We start from the raw sequence: 19963 nt of genomic DNA on the forward strand, positions 1-19963 counted from the left end.
GCCGGACCAAAGGACATCTCCCCCTGAGAACACCTTAACAGAGAAAACCAATTACTGTGAGAGGGCTCGAGATTAGAGTGCAGAGAGTACCTGAGTTTACAGCAGGAATTAGAAAAAGAAAGGTTTTTACTTTATGGCTTTGAACATGGCCTTGCTATGGTTTTGGAAAGGGTTATTCTGGAAAAAGGGTTTAATGGCTCATCCAACTAATAGCCAATAAGCTTAAGCCAATCCGCTTGTGTTGAGCAAAACCCCCAGGAAAACCTAAATCCATCCAGTTATTTGTCCTAATGTTTCTACACATACATTTAAAGTCATTTAGAGATTGGAATTAGGGAGATTTGAAAATAATTATTTTCAATCAAGAATATTTTGTTGGTAAAACCAGCAACATTAAAAAAAAAAAATACTGCTGTTTGCATGTGTGAGAGATTGGACAAGTCTGTCATTTGCTGATGATTCATTAAAAAAAAAGTCAGCCTTTTTTCCTTCTGTTCGTCTCGCACACAAGGACACCTGTCTTTGAGCATGCTATAGTGCTGTAGTCTTACATTGGGACTGACAGCGGCCACAAACACTGAGTGTTCACACAGCTTTACTCTACCTTAGGGATGAAGCTGATCTCCCATCCATCGAAGGAATAGTAGAAGGGTAACCACTGGACCTCCACCGACGTCTCTGTGATAGATTTGAAGACTAAACCACCTGGATTGGAGAGATCTGGAGGGGTAGCCGGAGACATATTATTTTTCTTCAGTGACCCGCACATCCAATAAATCACTACTCCATCTCATGCTGAAGTTGTCCACTGCTGAACCTTTTTTCTTTTTTACATTCATTTTGCTGTTCTGTTCTCTCTGCTTTAATTTATTTTCTTTGTTTCCATCACCTTGATCCTGCACTAAATGTTTGGATTATTAATTAATTAGTGCATTTTGCGTTTTTGATACATAATATACTTAAAATATTTCTTTTTGATCAACAACCAGCTGTATTTCTTCCTATATATGCAATGCTTTTGGTAGTACTGATGATGGTTATATTAACCCCCCTCCCCCCACCCCTTTCAATTACTCGGGTTAAAATAGATGACTCATACTTTAATATGGCAAAATGCTAAAATTACTTTTTTCACAGGCAGCCGTGTCATCATAAATCTTTCCAGATAATCAAATACTACATTTCGTAATTATGTTTAGCAAAGGCAACCCAACAAATCATATCATATATGAAAAATGGTTACATCAAACTTCATTGCCCTAAATTGACTTTACAACTCCAAACTCTGCTATCACTGAAATTAAAGTCACTTATCTGTGACATGAAGGATAATTTTAGCAAGACTGAATTAATGGCAAGACACAGTTTGTAACCAGCTGATGTAGAGTGGATACAATATTCTGTTTGCCATTGAAAATATGCTATTACTTATGCAGGGGTTCAGAGAGATTGCATACCCCTGATAAGCATAGAGGCAACTAGCACGTTTCTCCGTCAGAACCGATAATCTGGCATTAATCGGCCAGGAGGTACACATTCAGAAGGCGTTTTGTGTGTGTGTGTGTGTGTGTGTGTGTGTGTGTGTGTGTGTGTACTTGAGTGTGAGTGACACTAAGCAGGTGTTACAGGTAGGAATCACAACCAGTTGGCACAGAAGAGCAGGTGGTATTCTCACTCTGTTGACACTGAAAAGTGTCTTGGGGAGGCTTTTGCAAAAAAAGAAAGGTGAGAGTGACAGGGTGTGCGTACATCCGCATGAACGGCTGTGTCCATGTGAGGTTGCATGTACAGCACTGAATGAGATTGTATGAGATGTGATGTCAGGTATTACATTTATATTCCGTTGGCCATGAAGCAAGCATGAGAAAACGACCCACAGGGCTGCACTTACAGGTCGAAACAGTAATGCTGGCAGGGACGCTGATACTGTTGTTAATGACAGCGAACACGTTGATGTTGTACTCCATGCCCGCCTCCAGGCCTGAGATAGTGCAGGTGGTGGTATTACCGGGAATCCTTATCTCAAGTTGCACACCTGACAGAGTGACAGGTAAAAAGATTTTTCTTTTTTTTTTTTAAAGCAGTGAATGCTTTCAAGACATTTTGAATCAACTGAAACTTCAATTATGACCTTTCTTGCCTTGAAAGGCCAGCCCAGCTCTGTACGTACCTCCAGGGCTGCTTGGTGTGTAGGTCACTAAGAAATCTGTCATCACAACTGACCCCTCCCACTCCACCTCAACAGTGTTATCAGTCACGCCTCGTATCTTCACGTTCATGGCCGGTGCCACTGTTGAGACAAAGAAAAAACACAAATTATGTTTAAACAATTGCTATTTTATGTTGATAACGATGATAATTATAACATTTAACTTAGTAGTGTCACAAGTAGAGCTGGGAGCGATGTGGCCTATAAATAATATCGCAATATTTTAAGGCTGCATCGTGTTACACAACACATATCTCGATATTTTGAAAATGTCCTCCCTTTGGCACTTTCCTTCTTTTGCTGTCCCACAGCCTTCCAGCTACAAAAACACACACTTTATTCGTCACACACACACTTACCCTGCAAAGTGATCTGGATGGGTGGGCGAGTGTATATGCTGGAAGCTTAAAAAAAATGTATCTGCCAATTTATTCACGAGGTTCGCGATATGATCATTTACTGAAACAAGATTGCGGTCAGCCCTTGCACAGTTTAGTGGGAAAACTACAAAAATGTATTTGTTAATTTATATGGCAAGGTTTTCCATGATTCATAATTTCAGTGTAGACATCTTGTCTGCCAACTGATCCAACACAGAGCTTCACAGATAAAAGATCATTCACAAGGACAAGTATAATTGATAAGACTTGTAGATGTGTGTTCTACCTGGCAAAACACTGAACTTTAACTGAATCACCTTAAAAAATTTTACTGCAAAAGCCAAACCATTGCTGCATGGTTTGGGACATAACTGCCAGTGGTACAACTCCTGTGAATCACAGGTTGGAAAGGTAATTATCACTATTGCCAATGCATAGAACATCGCTACCTTGGCCATTATTTCGCTTGCTAAAAACATTTAGTCGTTGCATCTGTAATCTTTAAAATGATAGACAGCATTACGTATGCGCGTTCCGGACAGTAAAAGAAGCCGGTGCTTGTGGCAACAAGATGCTGAGTGTTTACATCAGAGGGAGATACACTGTCATTCACTCGGGCTGAAGTGGAGACCGTCAAGCCATAAGCCAGAGAGGTGGTGTTGAATATAAATGTGGAGGCATAAACAAGAGCTGCCACTGCCAAAAGAAAACAAGAAGGAGGGGGAGGGGGGGGGGGGGGGGGGGATAGGTGAAGGACATAAAGGAGGAGAGAGGACGAGACAGAAGGTACAAACAGTTTGAGTTGGAGAAACGAAGAGATGGATACACAGATATGGGACAGATGAGAAAAAGACAAGATGGGCCTCAGGAGAGTAAACGACTATCATAAAAAGGCAGTTAAACAGGAGAAAATGAGTATGAAACAGAAAAAAAGAGACAGAGAGGGGAGAAAATTGAGTGTTATAGTGTGATAAACAACCTCTCACCCCCTCATCATCTCTACATCCTGTGATACAGGACTCTAAAACACAGCAGTGAGTCCTCCTCAGGGGAACCAATGGACACTCTAGTAGCCGTTTCAGCTACATTCTCACACACTCGACAGATGGGCGCATACTGCACAGTAGCTTGCTCATTTCGAAACAGTGAACCTGCACTGGGGACAAATCCTGCAGCATTCCCCTAGCTGGATTTTTTCAATTAATTAGACTCAGCTTTGTCACGTATATGAAGTGAATAACAAATCAAACGAAGGAGCAATAATCCACGGAGTAGAAGAAGAGTGATTGAATGAGGTCATGCAAGGAGGCTGAACAGACGAGCTGCTTGAAAGTAAAGACATTAACTCTAATAGAAAGTGAAGGGCAAAGTCCCAAATTGGCACTGAAAGGTTAGTCAGAGAAACTTTTTTACTAAATAACATAGAGAAGCATTGAGCATCTCAACGTGTTGTTGCCTTGTGTGCCTAACATTAGAAACATTAGCTCACATTTAAACTCCTTAAGTACATACATTGAACTTTACAAATACACTGGTTATACTACCTACATATTTAAGTCCTAATTAAATTAAAGTACATTCTCTCCTTAATTCAAATAAATGTTTTCTTTCTCAATTAATGCACAATTGTAAAACCATTTCACTCAGGCACGTATCTTTTCTAAGGTTTGCTTCGATGTGGCAACTTGCTGAAGGTTATTCAGGAATCTCGCCTGGGGTCTTTAAGTCTCATTAGGTCTAATCAGTATGCTATCATCGGCAGATCCAGCAGTATGTACTGAACTTATCCCTTCAACAATACCTGACAACGAAGGTCAGCGCATCATCAGAGGACTAACTTACCTTCAGGCTACTCTATGTAATGGCATTTCTCCACGTTCTCCTCAATTTGCTTTTGTCTAAACCTTTAGTGTGAAGTAAAATATTTTGGCATTTGTGTGTAATAGAAAACATCGGAATAAGACAAAGCTTTAATGCTCATCTATTTTAGTTTCCACTTTTAAATGAGTCAAAGATTTAATCTGCTGTTGTTGAACTAAATCCCATGACCACTGTGCTACAATAGTGTTTTGCCTTTACCTCTGATCCATAGTAAAGAGTCCTATTCTGATGCATTTTGTCTGGGTTCAGACAACTTAGTTACGAACCCAACCATGGGCCTGTATCACAAAGCAAGTTAAAGTTAGTCAGGCTGGGTTACCTGGCTTTACGAAGCCAAACATGGGTGATCCTGGATAACAGGTAACAGGTGGAGTCACGAACATTGCATTTAATAAGATATAAGAAAAGAAATTGGGTCATTGCAGTGACTTAAACAGAATAGAATAAAATAAGAAATAGAATAGATAATTGAAGAAATATTACAAATATTACATGTAGCCTATAAATAAGTGTGGGAACTATTATGTTAGGTAGTCTTGAATGACTATGGGAAATAGTGCGTTTAGGTGTTTCTCTTAAAGTTTAAAGGGTAGAGTTTATCATTGTGCTCTTTTTCTAATACTACTTATAATATTGTGGTGTTTAAATGAGTCAAGAACTAAAAACATTTGGGGTGTCAGAGTTACATTTTCACTCAAAACAAACCTCTCAACATGACAGAATTACATTTTTGCTTGCTGATATTAATCATTCTATTCATGTAAAAACCAAAAAAGGTGGAGCATACTGGACTTTTGTTAAAAGATCACATCTCTTTTGGTTGCCAAAAAGGCAGCTGCAAAATACATACTTTCAAAGATCCTTTGTCACGCAGAATAAAGAAAATCAATTTATCTTCAGTGTAGAAGAATGCTTCTGGTTTGGTGTACCTTTGTACAGCGTACAACACAATTTCAGCCAAAACAATAATAAAAGCATGTGTCCTCAAGCTGCAGAGGCAGACTGTGAATGGCACAAAGACAAATGGTGTCCTTTGTCTGCAGAAAGGTATCGCAATACCCTACCGTTAAACACAGTACTACACCCCACTTTATTAGTATTAGTGAATGGCAGTGTTTTAATAAGCGACGTTGGCTATTTCCTATGGGTTGTGTTGAGTTGTGACAGCAGGGCAGTGTGTGTGTGTGTGTGTGTGTGTGTGTGTGTGTGTGTGTGTGTGTGTGTGTGTGTGCTGGTTGAGCAGAGGACTGCATTGGGATTGGGATCCCGCGGGAGTGAGCAAGCGGTCAAAACATAAACAGCGGGAGTAACATTCTCTTCACAAACACCACTTCACCACAACGCAGCGCTTCCTACAGTTACTTTGGTGTCTTCCTAATTTTAGCAGCTTTCCCTTCATCAAGTTCTCAAAGAACTTCATCTGAATTATTATTGTTTTGTGGTTTTTTGTTATGGAAGCCGAGTCTCGCCATCTGTATCAGTGGTACTGCAGCCCGTGCAGCCTGACCTGTTCCTGATGCGCTGGCGGGGGCCGGCTGGTTGCAAATATGAACATAAATATCAAAGAAATTAAATACACCCACGTACAGAGGACATCAGATTACTGCGTGTCATGTAATCCTTTTAATTAATAGATTTTTACATGTTTAATTAATAAATTAAAGTTCCAGATTCCGACATCTATCATTGCATGTCTTTTCCCGATGTTTTAGGTTTTTTGCCATGGAATCATTTCAATATGGGTATTGAGATATTTAGGCAGGGTATTGCATCAAAGTCATAATTTTGGTATTGTGACACTCAACCCGCTGCTTAAGTTTAGGTGTGTTTTTTGTCACATGTCTGTCAAAATTCTTTAATATCATCGCAGTTAATCTAGTTTTTGCCTAAATAATATAACTGATAAAACCTTTTTTGTAGCGCTGAGACCCATAACTATGTGAGTAATGTAAATGTCAGTTGTAAATGTCAGTTGTCACCACCACTAAGAGGACAGAACAACGTGAGAATGTCACCGTTACTTTTTCAGTGTAGCATCAGGACTCATTGAAATGATTGTGGAATTCCTCTGCTGTCAAGATTAAATGCCACTCTTCATCACAAGTTGATCTCTGCTTTGTGGGTGGATATTTTTTTATGTAAAGATATACAGTATAATACCTCTACACCCGAAACATCCCATTTAAATTCAACAACCTCCATTATTTCTTATGGTGGAAGAATATAGGCCACCGTAATTGAAGCAAAAATCCATCCCGCTTTCTTCAGCTTTTGATACCATGAAACACTTAAGCCTGTCACCCTACAGGTCTCTGGTAATTGAACTGCTTTGTTTTGTATTCAGCATACTATCCTCTACAAGCATTGGCTATTTTAGCCTCTAATAAGAAATGAGCATTTCAGACTCCCTCACTTGATATAGATATGAAATGGGAGGGTAGCAAGGAGGAATCAGCTTTAGGAATATGATTTGCCATCCCTGTCTATCTATTGCTCGCTCTGTCTGTCCTCATCCTTCACTTTGTTGACAGCTGCCTTAAATAGCAGAGGAGCATTTGATATTTTGGCTGGGAGAGCTGGGTGTGAACAAAAGACGAGCATGACTCAGAAACTGTCTCAGGTGCAGCTAATGTGACAGCTCCCTCCCCAGATGAATGTGACTTTTGGCAAATGAATGCTGTTATAGTACACCTTCTGCTGTCCGGCAAGGCCTGCGCCCAACCACCTGCATGTGAAGTACAGAGAGCTTTGTTTTTCAGGGATGCACAAATGCTTCAAATGAAGGGGCGGAGTATTCATATCTGTGGATCAACTATCTGGTGTTGTAGAGAGAGAGAAACATAGAGCGAAAGCGAGAGAGAGAGAGCTTGTAAATAGAAAAGAGGGAAAGATTGATAGATCAATGCAACTAATCAGATTGATCTACTTGGTCTGTAGGGTTCAAATAGTTCAACCAAGTGTCACAGAGCATCTTGGGTAAGAAGAACACTACACTTGGCGGTTGAATTACCAGTAATTGCTTCCTTAATTCTTGTTAAAGGGCGGGTCAATAAATGAAACCCCCTATACCTATATCCCTAATGAAACCCCCTAACAGCTACCCCCTGTAGCTGATATCTGCCTGCAAACTCTCAGCACTCCCTGGCCCATGAATGCCAATAACGCCATGTACTGTATATACAGTTTCTTCATATTCATTGTCTTTTAATGTATTAAGTGCTGGAGCGATTAGTTGCTAGTCAATCTTCAGAAAATGAATCCCAATCAAACTTTTGTTTCAGTAATATATATCATGCAAAACAACTAGTCTGGTTATCACCACACCAAGCTCAATATATTTGAGACTGAGCATTGGTCCGGGGAGTCTGGTCTGTATTTTCTCTGCACAAAAAGGCATGACCAACAGTTCAAATGACTCTGTACGCAATGGTTAGTAATTCAACCAATCAAACCAACGATCCGGCTGACGTAGAAGCAACAATGACATCAATGGTGTCACTCCCAAGTTGAGTGCAGATTTGAGTCACGCACGCTCAGATTTAAACGGTTTACGGCATAACATGTGATACTGAAAATGTGAAATCCATTAAATTATAACGTTTTCTCATTACAAACAATAACAGAAGATTGGGAATCATTTCAAAAACGTTTTAGCTATCTATGGTTGTTTGATTCCAAAACGCCATTCAACTGACAACCTTTGTTGAGTTTGATGCTAACTTGTAGCCAGCAGTGAACAAACTTGGTTAAGTAGGTCCATTTTTACTGTATTGATATTACAGAAGTCTCTCGTTAGCATCTTGCATGCTACTTGTCTCAAAGTGACGCAGGCACGACTCAAATCTGCACGCGACACACATCGGGGCGTGACAAATGGGTTTGCTACGTTTTGGTGGCCGCCGTGTTGAAAAAAAATGCTGCTTCTCTATCGTCATCGTGTTAAAGCGCACCAGATAGATAAGCCAGTTTGTGATTGGTTCCTGCAAATTTGTGAACCGAAGCAGGAGAATTAAAAGTGCAGGTTTCCAGACCGAGCTGCAAGCTGCGACAGAGTGGGCCGGGTTCATCCAGTCTAGCTAAAAGGCCAAATATTTCTAAAATTAGGGGAATTTGCTGCTTTTTTGTTTTCAATCATTATACATGTTTTTATCGTGACGTTTTTTTCACTTTAGGGAAATTGTGACGGCCTGACATTTTATAGACTAAATAACTTATTTTTTGTCCGTTTGTTTGTTTCTCTTTCAGCTGGATTATGGAAAACCACTGGCCTGATTTCCATGAAACTTGTTGGAAGGGCCAAGAAAAGAAATTATTACATTTTGGAGCGGATCCCAATCATGGGGTGGATGTACACATTATTTTTTACTCTCTTTAAAATTGCGAGATAGGGCGTTTGAGCTGCATTCATGCTGTGTCAGAATATCCGGAAAAATTACTTCACGACCGGTAAACATTTACACTGCATTGACATTGTGAGATGGGGCATGCCTTGACGACAGAGATGGGAAGTACAAATACTTGCTTACTGTTCTCAAGTATACTTTTCAGATTTTTTACTTTACCTGTAATTGGTTTCTTTTACCAGAGTATTTTTTAACATAAGTAACTGTACTTCTACTTGAGTACGGGAAGTGAGTACTTTTGCCATCTCTGCCTGTCGGAGGTCCGTGCTCTCCGAGTGTCCTTCTAGTTAATTAAGTATTTTTGTGGAAGCCCTAATTGTATATGTTTGACAGATGGTGTTTACACACATACAGTATATAGGATTTTTACATTGCATCTCTATAAAAATCCAGTCCAAACATCACTGTACAGACTGCCATAGACAGTACTGATAATATGTAACAGTGGAAAGAGCATCAAAAACAAAATGTTCTATTTTTAAGAGTAGCCTAAGGGAAATATAGTATTGTTTGCTGGTGTTATTTATCAAGTGGCACAAATCCGTTTCTTCTTCTTCATTTTTTAGAATTACTCCCACACTGTAAGTAAACCAGTTAAAGACACATCAAGATGCCTTTTCTAAAGGTACACATTAGACTGTAATCTGAAGCATGCATTCAAGTTTGCCACCCGAATAAACCTCAGCGATAGTCCCAGCAATTCATGAACAGGAAATATGCCCATATTAGAGTAAATCACTTTTGGCAATGGAGCCACTCCATCTAATGTCCAGTTCTAATTTTGAAAGAAACTTCTTCCTGCTCAAGAATTCAGACTGGACTGTCTGAAAGTCTCAAGGAGTCATTGTGTTGAGTTACTTGATCATGGTCGCACTGACAGCACATGTTAAGGGAGTTTCTGCTCCAGGGACGGAACTACACAACTGACAAAATACTTTTTGTACTTGACAACAGTCAAGAGGATTCAACTGACCTAAAGGATAAAAGGTAATAGCCTACCAGAGTTGCAGTCATCTCCTGCAAATCCATCCTGGCAGACACAGAATCCCTCCTTGCAGACTCCCTTCTTGCTGCAGTTGTTGGCACAGTAGACCAGCGAGCAGTCCTCTCCCACGTACCCAGGCCTGCACTGGCACGTCCCATTGATGCACAGCCCCTGATCCGAGCAGTCATTAAGACACCTCCCGACCATGCAGTCTTCACCAGTGAAGGACTCTTCACACACACACTCTCCGTCAATACACAGCCCGCGACCCGAGCAGTCTGAAGGGCACCGCGGCTCTGAGCAGTTGTCGCCTCCAAAGTCGCGGTCACACACGCACTCCCCTTCCACGCACACCCCCTGGCCGGAGCAGTCGTCCGGGCAGCGAGGCTCCGAACAGTTTTTGCCGGACCATCCTTCCTCACAGATGCAGCCACACAGGTCAAAGCTGAAGCTGCCATGGCCACTGCAGCCTGGGACAAAGTCCATATGACCTGGTAAAGAAAGGTATATACATTATTATGTGACAAAATGATGCTTTATTAAAAGATGACAATACAACCAAACCTAAAGGGACAGTTAGGTTTTGAGGTACTATTACCAGTGCTTCTTTCATTTTGATATAAACTTAGAAATGGATACATACAATCCTCTTATGATGGGGAAAACAGTAGTCAAGACATACATGAAAACCTGTTTTATTTTGGGCATTTCCATCTAGTCGCTCTTCTCCTCAGCTGATCATTTCATCCTCATTCTGATGTAATCATGGCTGCTGGAGATAATCATACTCTCACTGAATAGATAGAATAGCGTTTTCAGAAAATATTTGAATGGGGTGATGGTGTCAATGGAGCAGATCCTTTTACCATATTTCATCCTATAACTCTATCCTGGCATCATCTCCGGAATAGCGAACAAAGTCGCAAAGGCTTCTCCACACCTTTTAGACCAAGACTGTGCGTGGGAAAAAAGTCGCCCTCTAGCATCAGTATTCAGCTGCCGTCCAGCTCCTCTTTATTCATGGTATGAACTGTTTTTTATACATCTCTGATTTTTACCTGTTTTTTCTTTATCTTTTCGCTACATGTGAGACAGCCCGTTTTGAATAAATTTCTTTCAACTTTTGGTATCTTTTTGCAGTTGAAAGCCATGATGGTTGATACCAGAGGGTTTTGTAGTGTAAATATTGAAGGTAAAATGGCAAAAAAAAAAAATATATATATATATATATATACATATACTGTATATATATATATATATATATATATATAATATATATATATATATATACAGTATATGATTGTTGAACAGTACTCACCCATGGCTGAGTTCTCCCCACAGCATCCAGACCCACACTGAGCTCTGAGCATGGAAACTTCTCTCTCTAGCATCTCCACCCTGGTGGCAAGTTGCTGGATTGTGGCTGTTGCTGGACAACCACATGCAGCTTTTGGGATGTTGATGCGGTGAGTAAATGTTACCTGAAGAACAAGAAGAACACGTTGGTTAAAAGGTACATATTGGCACCTAAAAGCGTTTATTAAGCTTACACCACAATTATGGAACAATGCAGATTCTCTTCCTTTTAACTTGTAATTCATCCAAAATCTATCTTTTAAGTATCAAACACTTGCCAGCCTTGTATGTTCAGAAAGTGGTAGAAAAAGATTTAAGGTTTTGTCCACCTCTCCCTAACAGCAAGAGCAGAAGATGGCCCCGCAAAGAATGTGTAAAGCCACTGTAGGCACCCAAAAACAAGCTTATAAGGGTCATGTGTCATAATTTAGAAGAAAGAGTTGTAGTTAATATATGACTTGTTGTTTAGGACATGCTTAGAATATAAATTAATGAATAGGGGAGTGGGTTATTAATAGTGTTTGATTTATGTTTTGCTTATTACAATATGCAATATTATATTGAATATGTTCATTTGTAAAACAAGACAAATATATGACATGTAATCAAATCTCATTACGCTGCAGTGGCGGTTTTACAATATTCCATCTATGTTTTTAATCTTAAAAAACTGATCTGAACTGAAACTATCACAATTAATTGTTATTGGCTTGAATTCATGTTGACCACAGCCTCTAAAGTGCTCATATACTGCTTTTTGGCTTTTCCCCTTTCCTTTATTGTGTTATATATCTTTTTTGTGCACATTGTAGGTTTACAAAGTGAAAAGCACTCAGTCCACCCCAAAAGGACTTACCATCTCCGAACAGAAAACACTGTTTGCAAACTGCTCCAAACAGCTCTACGTGCATCACTTTGTAACCATGTTATAATGCTCGCCTAGCTGCTAGCATGGCATGCCCTCAATATCTGCTTCTGAATGGCTAGTTATCCTTACCTAGCTACTGGGCATGTACGACTCCCATCAAAGATGGAACAGAAGTGTGATGCCTCACTCTGTAGCTAAAACAGGGAGCTCAACACACAGGGTGAAAAGAGGAGCTGCAGCAATGTTCAGTAAAACAAAAATATATTGTTTTTTGAAAATGAAACCATGTAAACCTATTCTGATGTAACCTCTAAATACAATTATGAACCTTAAAAAGAACATAATATGAGCCCTTTAAAGTCTACAGTTAAATACCATTCAAAAGATTGGAGTACTTTCGGTACTTTCCTGCCTAATGAGTATGAAGTATCTTCACACCTCAGTCTCTAGTCATCCTAAAAACGGTATATAAAAATATATAAAAAAATATTTCTAAAACACCTACCTGGCTGTCAGCATCCAGCGTCTGCTCAGTGTATTCTGTTGGTCCATTTTGATCCATTGGACCATCTACAGAAGGTGTGGACCCCAACTCAGCACGAGAACCTTCAAATAAAAAAGAATAGGTCTTAAAAGTGTCTAAATACGAGATGTGTGTGTGTCTTTACACAAGGTCAGCAGCAGCTGGACTAGAGTGAGTTTAAAACCAAAGACTTGGACCTCACCATCACCTGGGGCAGGTGGCGCGGAGGCATCCAGGTCAACAGAGCACAGAGACTCCAAGGGTACATTGATGTTGTACACGTGGTTAAATATCACAGGTTGCTCCCGCAGTGTTTCATTGGCTGAGGGAGCAAAGGGGGGCTGATTCCCCCCTGGGATCTGTCTTCTCACTCTGGTGGTACGAACCAGCTTGTTTTCTCCTGATGGAGCAGCATGACCGGCACCCTGCAGAGAGCGATAATATGAAACAAAAAACAATGCACACGGTTTGGACTCAGGAGTTTTTTTTTTTGTCCTTTATATCTTGTGTTTACAGGACATGATGGAGTGAAGACTAAGAAAAGAACCCGGGGGGTAGGGACAAAACAAGATGACACTAATGTTCACATTTAAAAAAACGTGAGTCATTTGCAAAGAATCTGCTGATATTTCAGTTTTTTAAAACTGAGGTACGTTTTTGTCTGGCAGAAAGCACAGATAATATCCAACATTTGATAAAGTTCTCCTATTTAAGGGGAAAAAAAATAAGCAGACAAAATAGCCAAATGTAGACATCATGGGAACAACTGAGTGCTATATTTATGACATATTGTCAAATATGCACTTACTAGCACTATCTTCGTTCAACTTAGCATTTATGAAACCCATTCACTGAATAGTAATTACAGTTGCTGAATAGCTCAGCAACAGTAATTAGCACAGCAGGTCTGTTGACGTCTGCACATGTTGAAGAGATGTGCATGGAAATGTAGTCATTTGAATAAAAATTATTCCGAGGATGTATTTTAAGGTCTTTTGGTCTTTTTTAAGCCTTTCACCAAACACCAAAACACAAGAGTAAGAGTGTAAGGAATGGATTCAAAAGTGTGTTTAACATCCCAAATGTTAGCATGTCCGCTAAAGAAGCTTATTTCATGTCTTTGTGGCTTTAACTGGTAAGGATGGTGACTTTTTGCCTGAGACAGCCTACATCTTTGTATGTAAATAGCCCCAAGCGCATATTTAAGATTTTCTTTTAAATTTCATGTTAGCTACACCTGATAAAATGTATCAGTCAATGTAGCCACAACAATATTGACAGTCACTGGCAAGAAATCAGCAGCTATTCTCTACTAAGAGTTTTAAATCTGCCACTAATATCACTATGGACTGCAAATTGCACATGCTTAATGAACAATTGTAACACAGTGTCCCTTATAACAAAAAAAAGTATTTTTTTGTCTTTTTAGGTGAAATGTACAAGAAAACAACACTGAACTCCAAATCTCTGATAAGTGTGGATTTGTCAAGGGATTAACATGGCTGCCAAAAATAGTAGATTTGAAATAAAAAATGAATAGGAAACAAAAAGCCCCGGGCAGCTCAACTCATTTTGTCCGAACGCATTTTACCTGTAGAGGAAGAAACAGAGCCAAAACTAGGATCCAGCCTGCTGTGGGCACAGCGGCCCTGTTATGTTGCTGTGCCAGATGCATGCTGGGAACAAACCTCACCACTGCTGTCCACACACACCTGTGGAGAAGTGAGAAAAAGTAAAAAGGTGGGAGAAGAGAAAAAGAGAAACAGCAGTCAGGGATGATGTTTGTGTTGCTTGAAAAATATATACAGTTTCTGTTCCAGTGTAGCTAAGGGTGCCAATATGGAAACATATCTGTTCATGTTTGTCTAGTGTATTTGTCTAGTGTGTGTGTGTGTGTGTGTGTGTGTGTGTATGTGTGTGTGAGTGGGTAGTCTCACTTCCATCAGCTTATCCTCTGTATGAGCTTATCCTCTGTAAATGGTAAAATAAAAGTCTTTGATCTGACCTAAAATAATTGGCTTTAGAAGAAAAAAGGGATTGTGGAACTGGCTAAGAACCTTTGAATGTATTTCACTGTGCAATACCAAATATCAGATCTTTCCACTTGGGAGTAATAGAGAAATATTGCTCAGGGAGAGAGTTGATATATGGATTTCAGTAGAGAAATGGTTTGAGTGATGTCGCTGTAATCCCCTCTCCCTTGAGTGGGGAAGTGAGAACAAGGACTCAGTGAAATAAAATCCGCACAGAGGAAAAACTGATGTGGATCCTTCAAGCCGACTGTCACATACCAGCACAGATGAAACGTTGCAGAGCTGAAGTTTGCCGTTAATGTCGCTATTTGAATTGATTGAGTTTTGCCACTATCAGCTGGATCAACCGTCTTTCTCAACCTGCTGATATTCTATCTCGCGAGCGTGGGGACAGCTGGTATCTTGAAAGTATGAAAGGACAAGACTGTAAAGCAATTATAGGGGATATATGTGTTAGTTATGTTATGGTTGTCTTGCTACTGAATGCCTAAAATTTCCTCCAGGATGAATAAAGTATCTATCTATCTATCTATCTATCTATCTATCTGTGTGTGCGTTAAAGTGTCCTAGCAGTACATTTAAGCACAACTCCCTTGAGTTTAGCACGTTCATATCTGTGTAAGCGTGGGCAAAAGACTATAAATATATTGCTGTATTCAAGAGTCTCTTTTATCACAACAATGCATCTCATGCTGGTGAAGCAGGCTACTGCTCTCAGTTGGCGCTTTTTGTGTCAGCCAGATGGAAGTCTTCTTATCACATCTAACTGGCTCTGCCTTTTTTTTTGACCATTTAGGGAGGAAATGTTGAAACATCAGTGTATTTGCAAATAAATGAGAAACAGAGAGAATCCAAGTGCGTATGAACCATGCAAACCTTTCAAGTTTGTCTCATTGAAGATTTAACATGGTTTGATGTTTTGAATTGATGCAGACTCAGACTTCACTTTTAAGATCTGGGCACAGCATTCGTTTTATGGCAAAGTGGAACCACCTCTGTGTGCGTGTGCATGTGTGTGAGGTTTTGTATGCGTGTGGTGAACAGAAACACTCACATAAAGAATGTTGATGCGTCTAGTATATCATAAAAAGACCCATAGGGGAAAAGATAGCAGGTCATACGTTACAATCTGCAGCAGACTGTGCTGCTAATGCTTTTAACAATGACTTTGGCCTTGACAGAATCGATTCACTACCAATGCTGCCTGCTCTATACTAAATTATACTCTCTATACTAAAGAGATGGAAAGCATGCTGCTTTAGGGGAGAGTGTTTGACACGACACGAGCCGTTTAACCGGTGAACTCACCAAACAAATGAGAAGCATGCTGATAATGAAGGAGCGAGATGGACAAAGCCAACTGGAACCATCTTGTTCACAGCCATTAGCTAAAACAGCATCCCGTCAGCTGACTTCAGTAGAGGGCTCGCACGCACGGTTCAAACACATGATGATGACGAATGGCACTGAATTGAGGTTTCACTTGTTTTCCATAACAATCATTATGGAAAACACATCTCAGGATCGCTGTCGCCGTACTATTGGGTTTTATACAATCGTAGTCCTACCAGTACTGAGTATTTGAGGCCAATAACATTTTGCATGTTAAGCTGACCAGCTGTGCTAAAGTCAATCAAGGTAAGTGGTTCCTGCTGTTTTCCATTTCAAGGACTCCTAAACTGACAAAAGTTAGACCCCGGACCCCGGACTTAATAAGATTTCTGCTTTTAGTTTTATTACAGAAAGTGTATTAAACCCATAACCAGAATGGTTGGATATTATGTCCTTGTGTTACTTCTGGATGTAATCAGAGTGAAAATGATAATACCCCTTTTTGCTGAGGACTTCCTGGAACCCCCTCAAGGACCCCTCGTGGTCCCCGGAACCACCGCTCTAGGTTACGTTAGCAATTTAATTGGACTTAATTAACTAGAAGTGTACCAAATGAACACTGTCTTTATTTTCTCAATAATGAATAATCACTAACTAATTTTAATTATGTTCTTCCAGGATACACCTTGCAAATTATTAATTCAGAAGACCCTTAAAGCCTTCCCAACCTGGTAACTAAAGAACTCTGAGCAATATGAACTGATCAGGTAATTTGTCAGTGCTCTCTGGGGGACAAACTATGTCTTAGCGTCGCTGTTTCTAAACATATTAAACATGAATCCAACATGGATGACATTAAAATTTAAGTCCAATTGCAGATGAAGATTGCGTGATACAATCCAAAGCTCCACATCGGCTGCCAAACGCATATTTGCAGTGAGACTATATTGCTATAACATATTTTGGGCATTTCTATACTGCAATTATTGGCTGGCATATAAGCTAATACAGTTATATCATGTCTTTCCTATGCTCTGATTTTACATGTGTGTTTTATTGTTGTTTCAATGGCATTTTCCCTGTAAAAATTAAATAAATACAAACGTTTACATGAATAAATGTGCTATAAATCAAAACGGGCTACCAATTTGGGAGACCGGCTCTATTTTATAATATACCAGCTTGTTAAACCTCTTTTCTATGACAAAGAAACAGGAAAAAAAAATAGATGTATTATGAGATCTAAGTGTTCTTTGACTGCAACCTTTTTATCTCACTAAAAAAAAATTGATACAAGGTCTTGTGATGCATGCAAGTGTCTTGCTTTAAGGCATACTGCCTTCAAATGCCTACCAAATAAAGACCCATACAGTACGTTAACACACCACTATACATAGTTTTACACTGGCAGTGATCAGTGTTTGAAAGAGTTTCAAAGTCACAGGGTTATTCTTAAGTTATTGGGTCATGGAGCAGGCTAACGCCCACAAGCATTTAATTGCAAAACGAGAAGAGTTTTATCATGGAGGCTCAATTAAGGATAGGACCCATTCATTCAGAGTGAAGAGAATCAACATGCTTCAGGCGCTTACAACTGGCTTAATTTACTCACTTCGTATTCCTTCCAGTAGCGAGAACACACGCACACTAACACATTAGCCAGAACAAAACCAGGTGCACTGATACATAGGTTTTCAAATCCACAGTACTGTTGCATTCACAGTCACATCCACCAATACACATTGGGAAATAGACAAAGACATACACAAAATCACACTCATCTCATGTATCGACGGGTTTCAGCCTTTCATTTTAATAACAATCCATCTGCCTTGACGGTAATTAGACCTGTCAGCAGGCAGGCAGGCAGCCTCTTAATCTAGAGACACTTTCTGTTTGTGTAAGTACAAAAAAAACAACAACTAGTAAGTAATTTAGCTACACCGAAAAACCGAGAGTGCATGTGTAGGTGTGTCCTTGCTTATTCACAGCTAAATATTCTATGTGTAGAAAAACAAAGTAATGACTTAAATGGCTAAATTGCTCTAAGACAGTGCTGTCACGTTATGTATTACCTGGTGATTTTATTGAGACAAACTGGATGAGTTCAGACCCTGTGAGGCTGAACTGAAATGGCCTGTTCCAATTGCAATAAAAAACCATCAGAAAAGTTATGCAGCGTTACAAAAGGAAAAAGGTAACATTTTTCAGCTTATACAAAAAAGGCTACTCTGCAAAATAGCCCAACTGTAAAATGAATCACAAAAGCCAGCATACTTAAAAGTCTGAAAAAAAATAATCACTTTGATCTCGTCTGTTTTACTTTTTTCATCTTTGTTAGATTACATTTCTCTCTGAGGTGAGCTTTTGATATCTTTTTTTTTGTCTTGAATCTTTTACTCTACCTTATTCTTTCATCCACAATGTGGTTTACGGGCGAAAAGTCAATGTGAAATAAGACTTGAAATTTAAAAAATGCACAGTGTAATAACACCAAGATACTAATCCAATCTTTGTCATGTGGGTGCTTCAAATAGCTTTTTTTTATCACTTACTGTGGATAGATACAGTATATGTGTCGCTAGATATTACATAAAAGAGCAAGTGCTAAATGACAAACGACTAGTTTTATAGTAAACAGAGAAACAAAAAAACGAAGGATGGATTGATGGGTGGATGTACATTCTGGTTATATTTACAATGTCTAAATAATAAATTTGTTCATAAAATATTGTAAAGAGATGTTGTAATGTAGAATTCCTAATTATATCTCTTTTTTCAGACTCTCTACATATCCTGGGTGAACAAAGTCAACGGCAAATACTGAAAGGCACATCTTGTCGGGAACATCAGCTATTTGAAAGGTAATAGTAAAAACTACTGAGCTTGCTTCCCTTTTTTCTAATGTTCAGAGCCATTAGAAATGAAAAAAATAAACATTTACAGACCAGCACCATTACTGTACATTAGAGTCTCATCTTTCACAAACAGCCCCCAAAGGTACAAATGAACACTCATACACACACAAACACACAGTATTCCCCTGGTAATGTATTTGATACAGAATGGGAAAATGGAAATATGTTTTAGGACAAAAATATCAAGATTGAGTTTAGTATAAAAGGAAAATATACATCTTGCATTTCTTTATTTTCATCTTTGATTTTGACATTTAAATGGATATTGCTTTTCAGTGTATCATAGTCTACTGAACTTTAGAAAATCAGAACCAAATACAACCTATGGTACCACGGACTATTATTGTTGGATTTATGAAGCAATTCTACTGTCACTCACTTGTGACTACCTAACAACAAGACTCTACTTTTCTGGCCTTGCTCCTGATCCTTTATTGCTGGACTGAGGCCCTGTTACACGTCCATGGTTATTTTGAAAAACTGAGACACTTCCCTTCATTTACACGCAAACGGAGAATTCACCTCTGAAAATTAGTTTTTTTTTAAACTGGAATTCGCTGTTTGCGCGTTTACAAGTAAACTGAGACAAAATGGAGGTTTAGGCAGGCAAAGAAAAGAACAGAGAGAAAGTGATGCGTTGCTGTTGTTGCCATTTTCGTGATTCTGATTGGCTAACGTGGGCTTGAGCTTCTCGTTGCACTGCCACCTACAGCATTGGCAATTACGCCAAATATACCAAACACTTTCCTGAAAACTGACAAGTGTGCACAATGTTATTTTTGAAACCGAAGAGGTTGAAATATGTTTGTGAAAATAGACGCCCTAGTGTAAATGTAGTCTGAATCTGCAGCTAGCTTTGTTTTGATTTTAACCAAAGTAACTAGCTAACGCGCCGAGATAGATTTTCTATGGGCTCAAATCCCCTGAGAAAGAGGAAGTGTCACTTATGGTCTGCCCACTGCTCCAGAAGGCTAACAGCAGCAGAACTAACCTCAAAGATCAAAAGAGGAAGGATAGTATTTTGCCCCGCTCCATCCACATGGCCTCTGTCCAGGCTAATCGTACAGTACTAGGT

General features: G+C 39.4%; 1 protein-coding gene across 7 annotated transcripts in view; it reads right to left on the bottom strand.

Moving 5' to 3' along the window:
- tnr (tenascin R (restrictin, janusin)) overlaps positions 1 to 19963 on the bottom strand; it is a 190565-nt gene that overhangs the window by 61295 nt on the left and 109307 nt on the right. For all 7 annotated transcript variants that reach the window (XM_032530649.1, XM_032530652.1, XM_032530650.1 and 4 more), the window contains 8 exons: positions 14197 to 14317; positions 12808 to 13030; positions 12588 to 12688; positions 11177 to 11339; positions 9873 to 10349; positions 2171 to 2290; positions 1892 to 2035; positions 605 to 720 (listed from right to left, as the gene is read on the bottom strand). In XM_032530649.1, the coding sequence (XP_032386540.1) occupies positions 605 to 720; positions 1892 to 2035; positions 2171 to 2290; positions 9873 to 10349; positions 11177 to 11339; positions 12588 to 12688; positions 12808 to 13030; positions 14197 to 14317 (1465 nt within the window). The remainder of the gene's footprint in view (positions 1 to 604; positions 721 to 1891; positions 2036 to 2170; positions 2291 to 9872; positions 10350 to 11176; positions 11340 to 12587; positions 12689 to 12807; positions 13031 to 14196; positions 14318 to 19963) is intronic.

The sequence above is a fragment of the Etheostoma spectabile genome, chromosome 12 (assembly GCF_008692095.1).
Source record: "Etheostoma spectabile isolate EspeVRDwgs_2016 chromosome 12, UIUC_Espe_1.0, whole genome shotgun sequence".
Classification (NCBI taxonomy): Eukaryota; Metazoa; Chordata; class Actinopteri; order Perciformes; family Percidae; genus Etheostoma; species Etheostoma spectabile.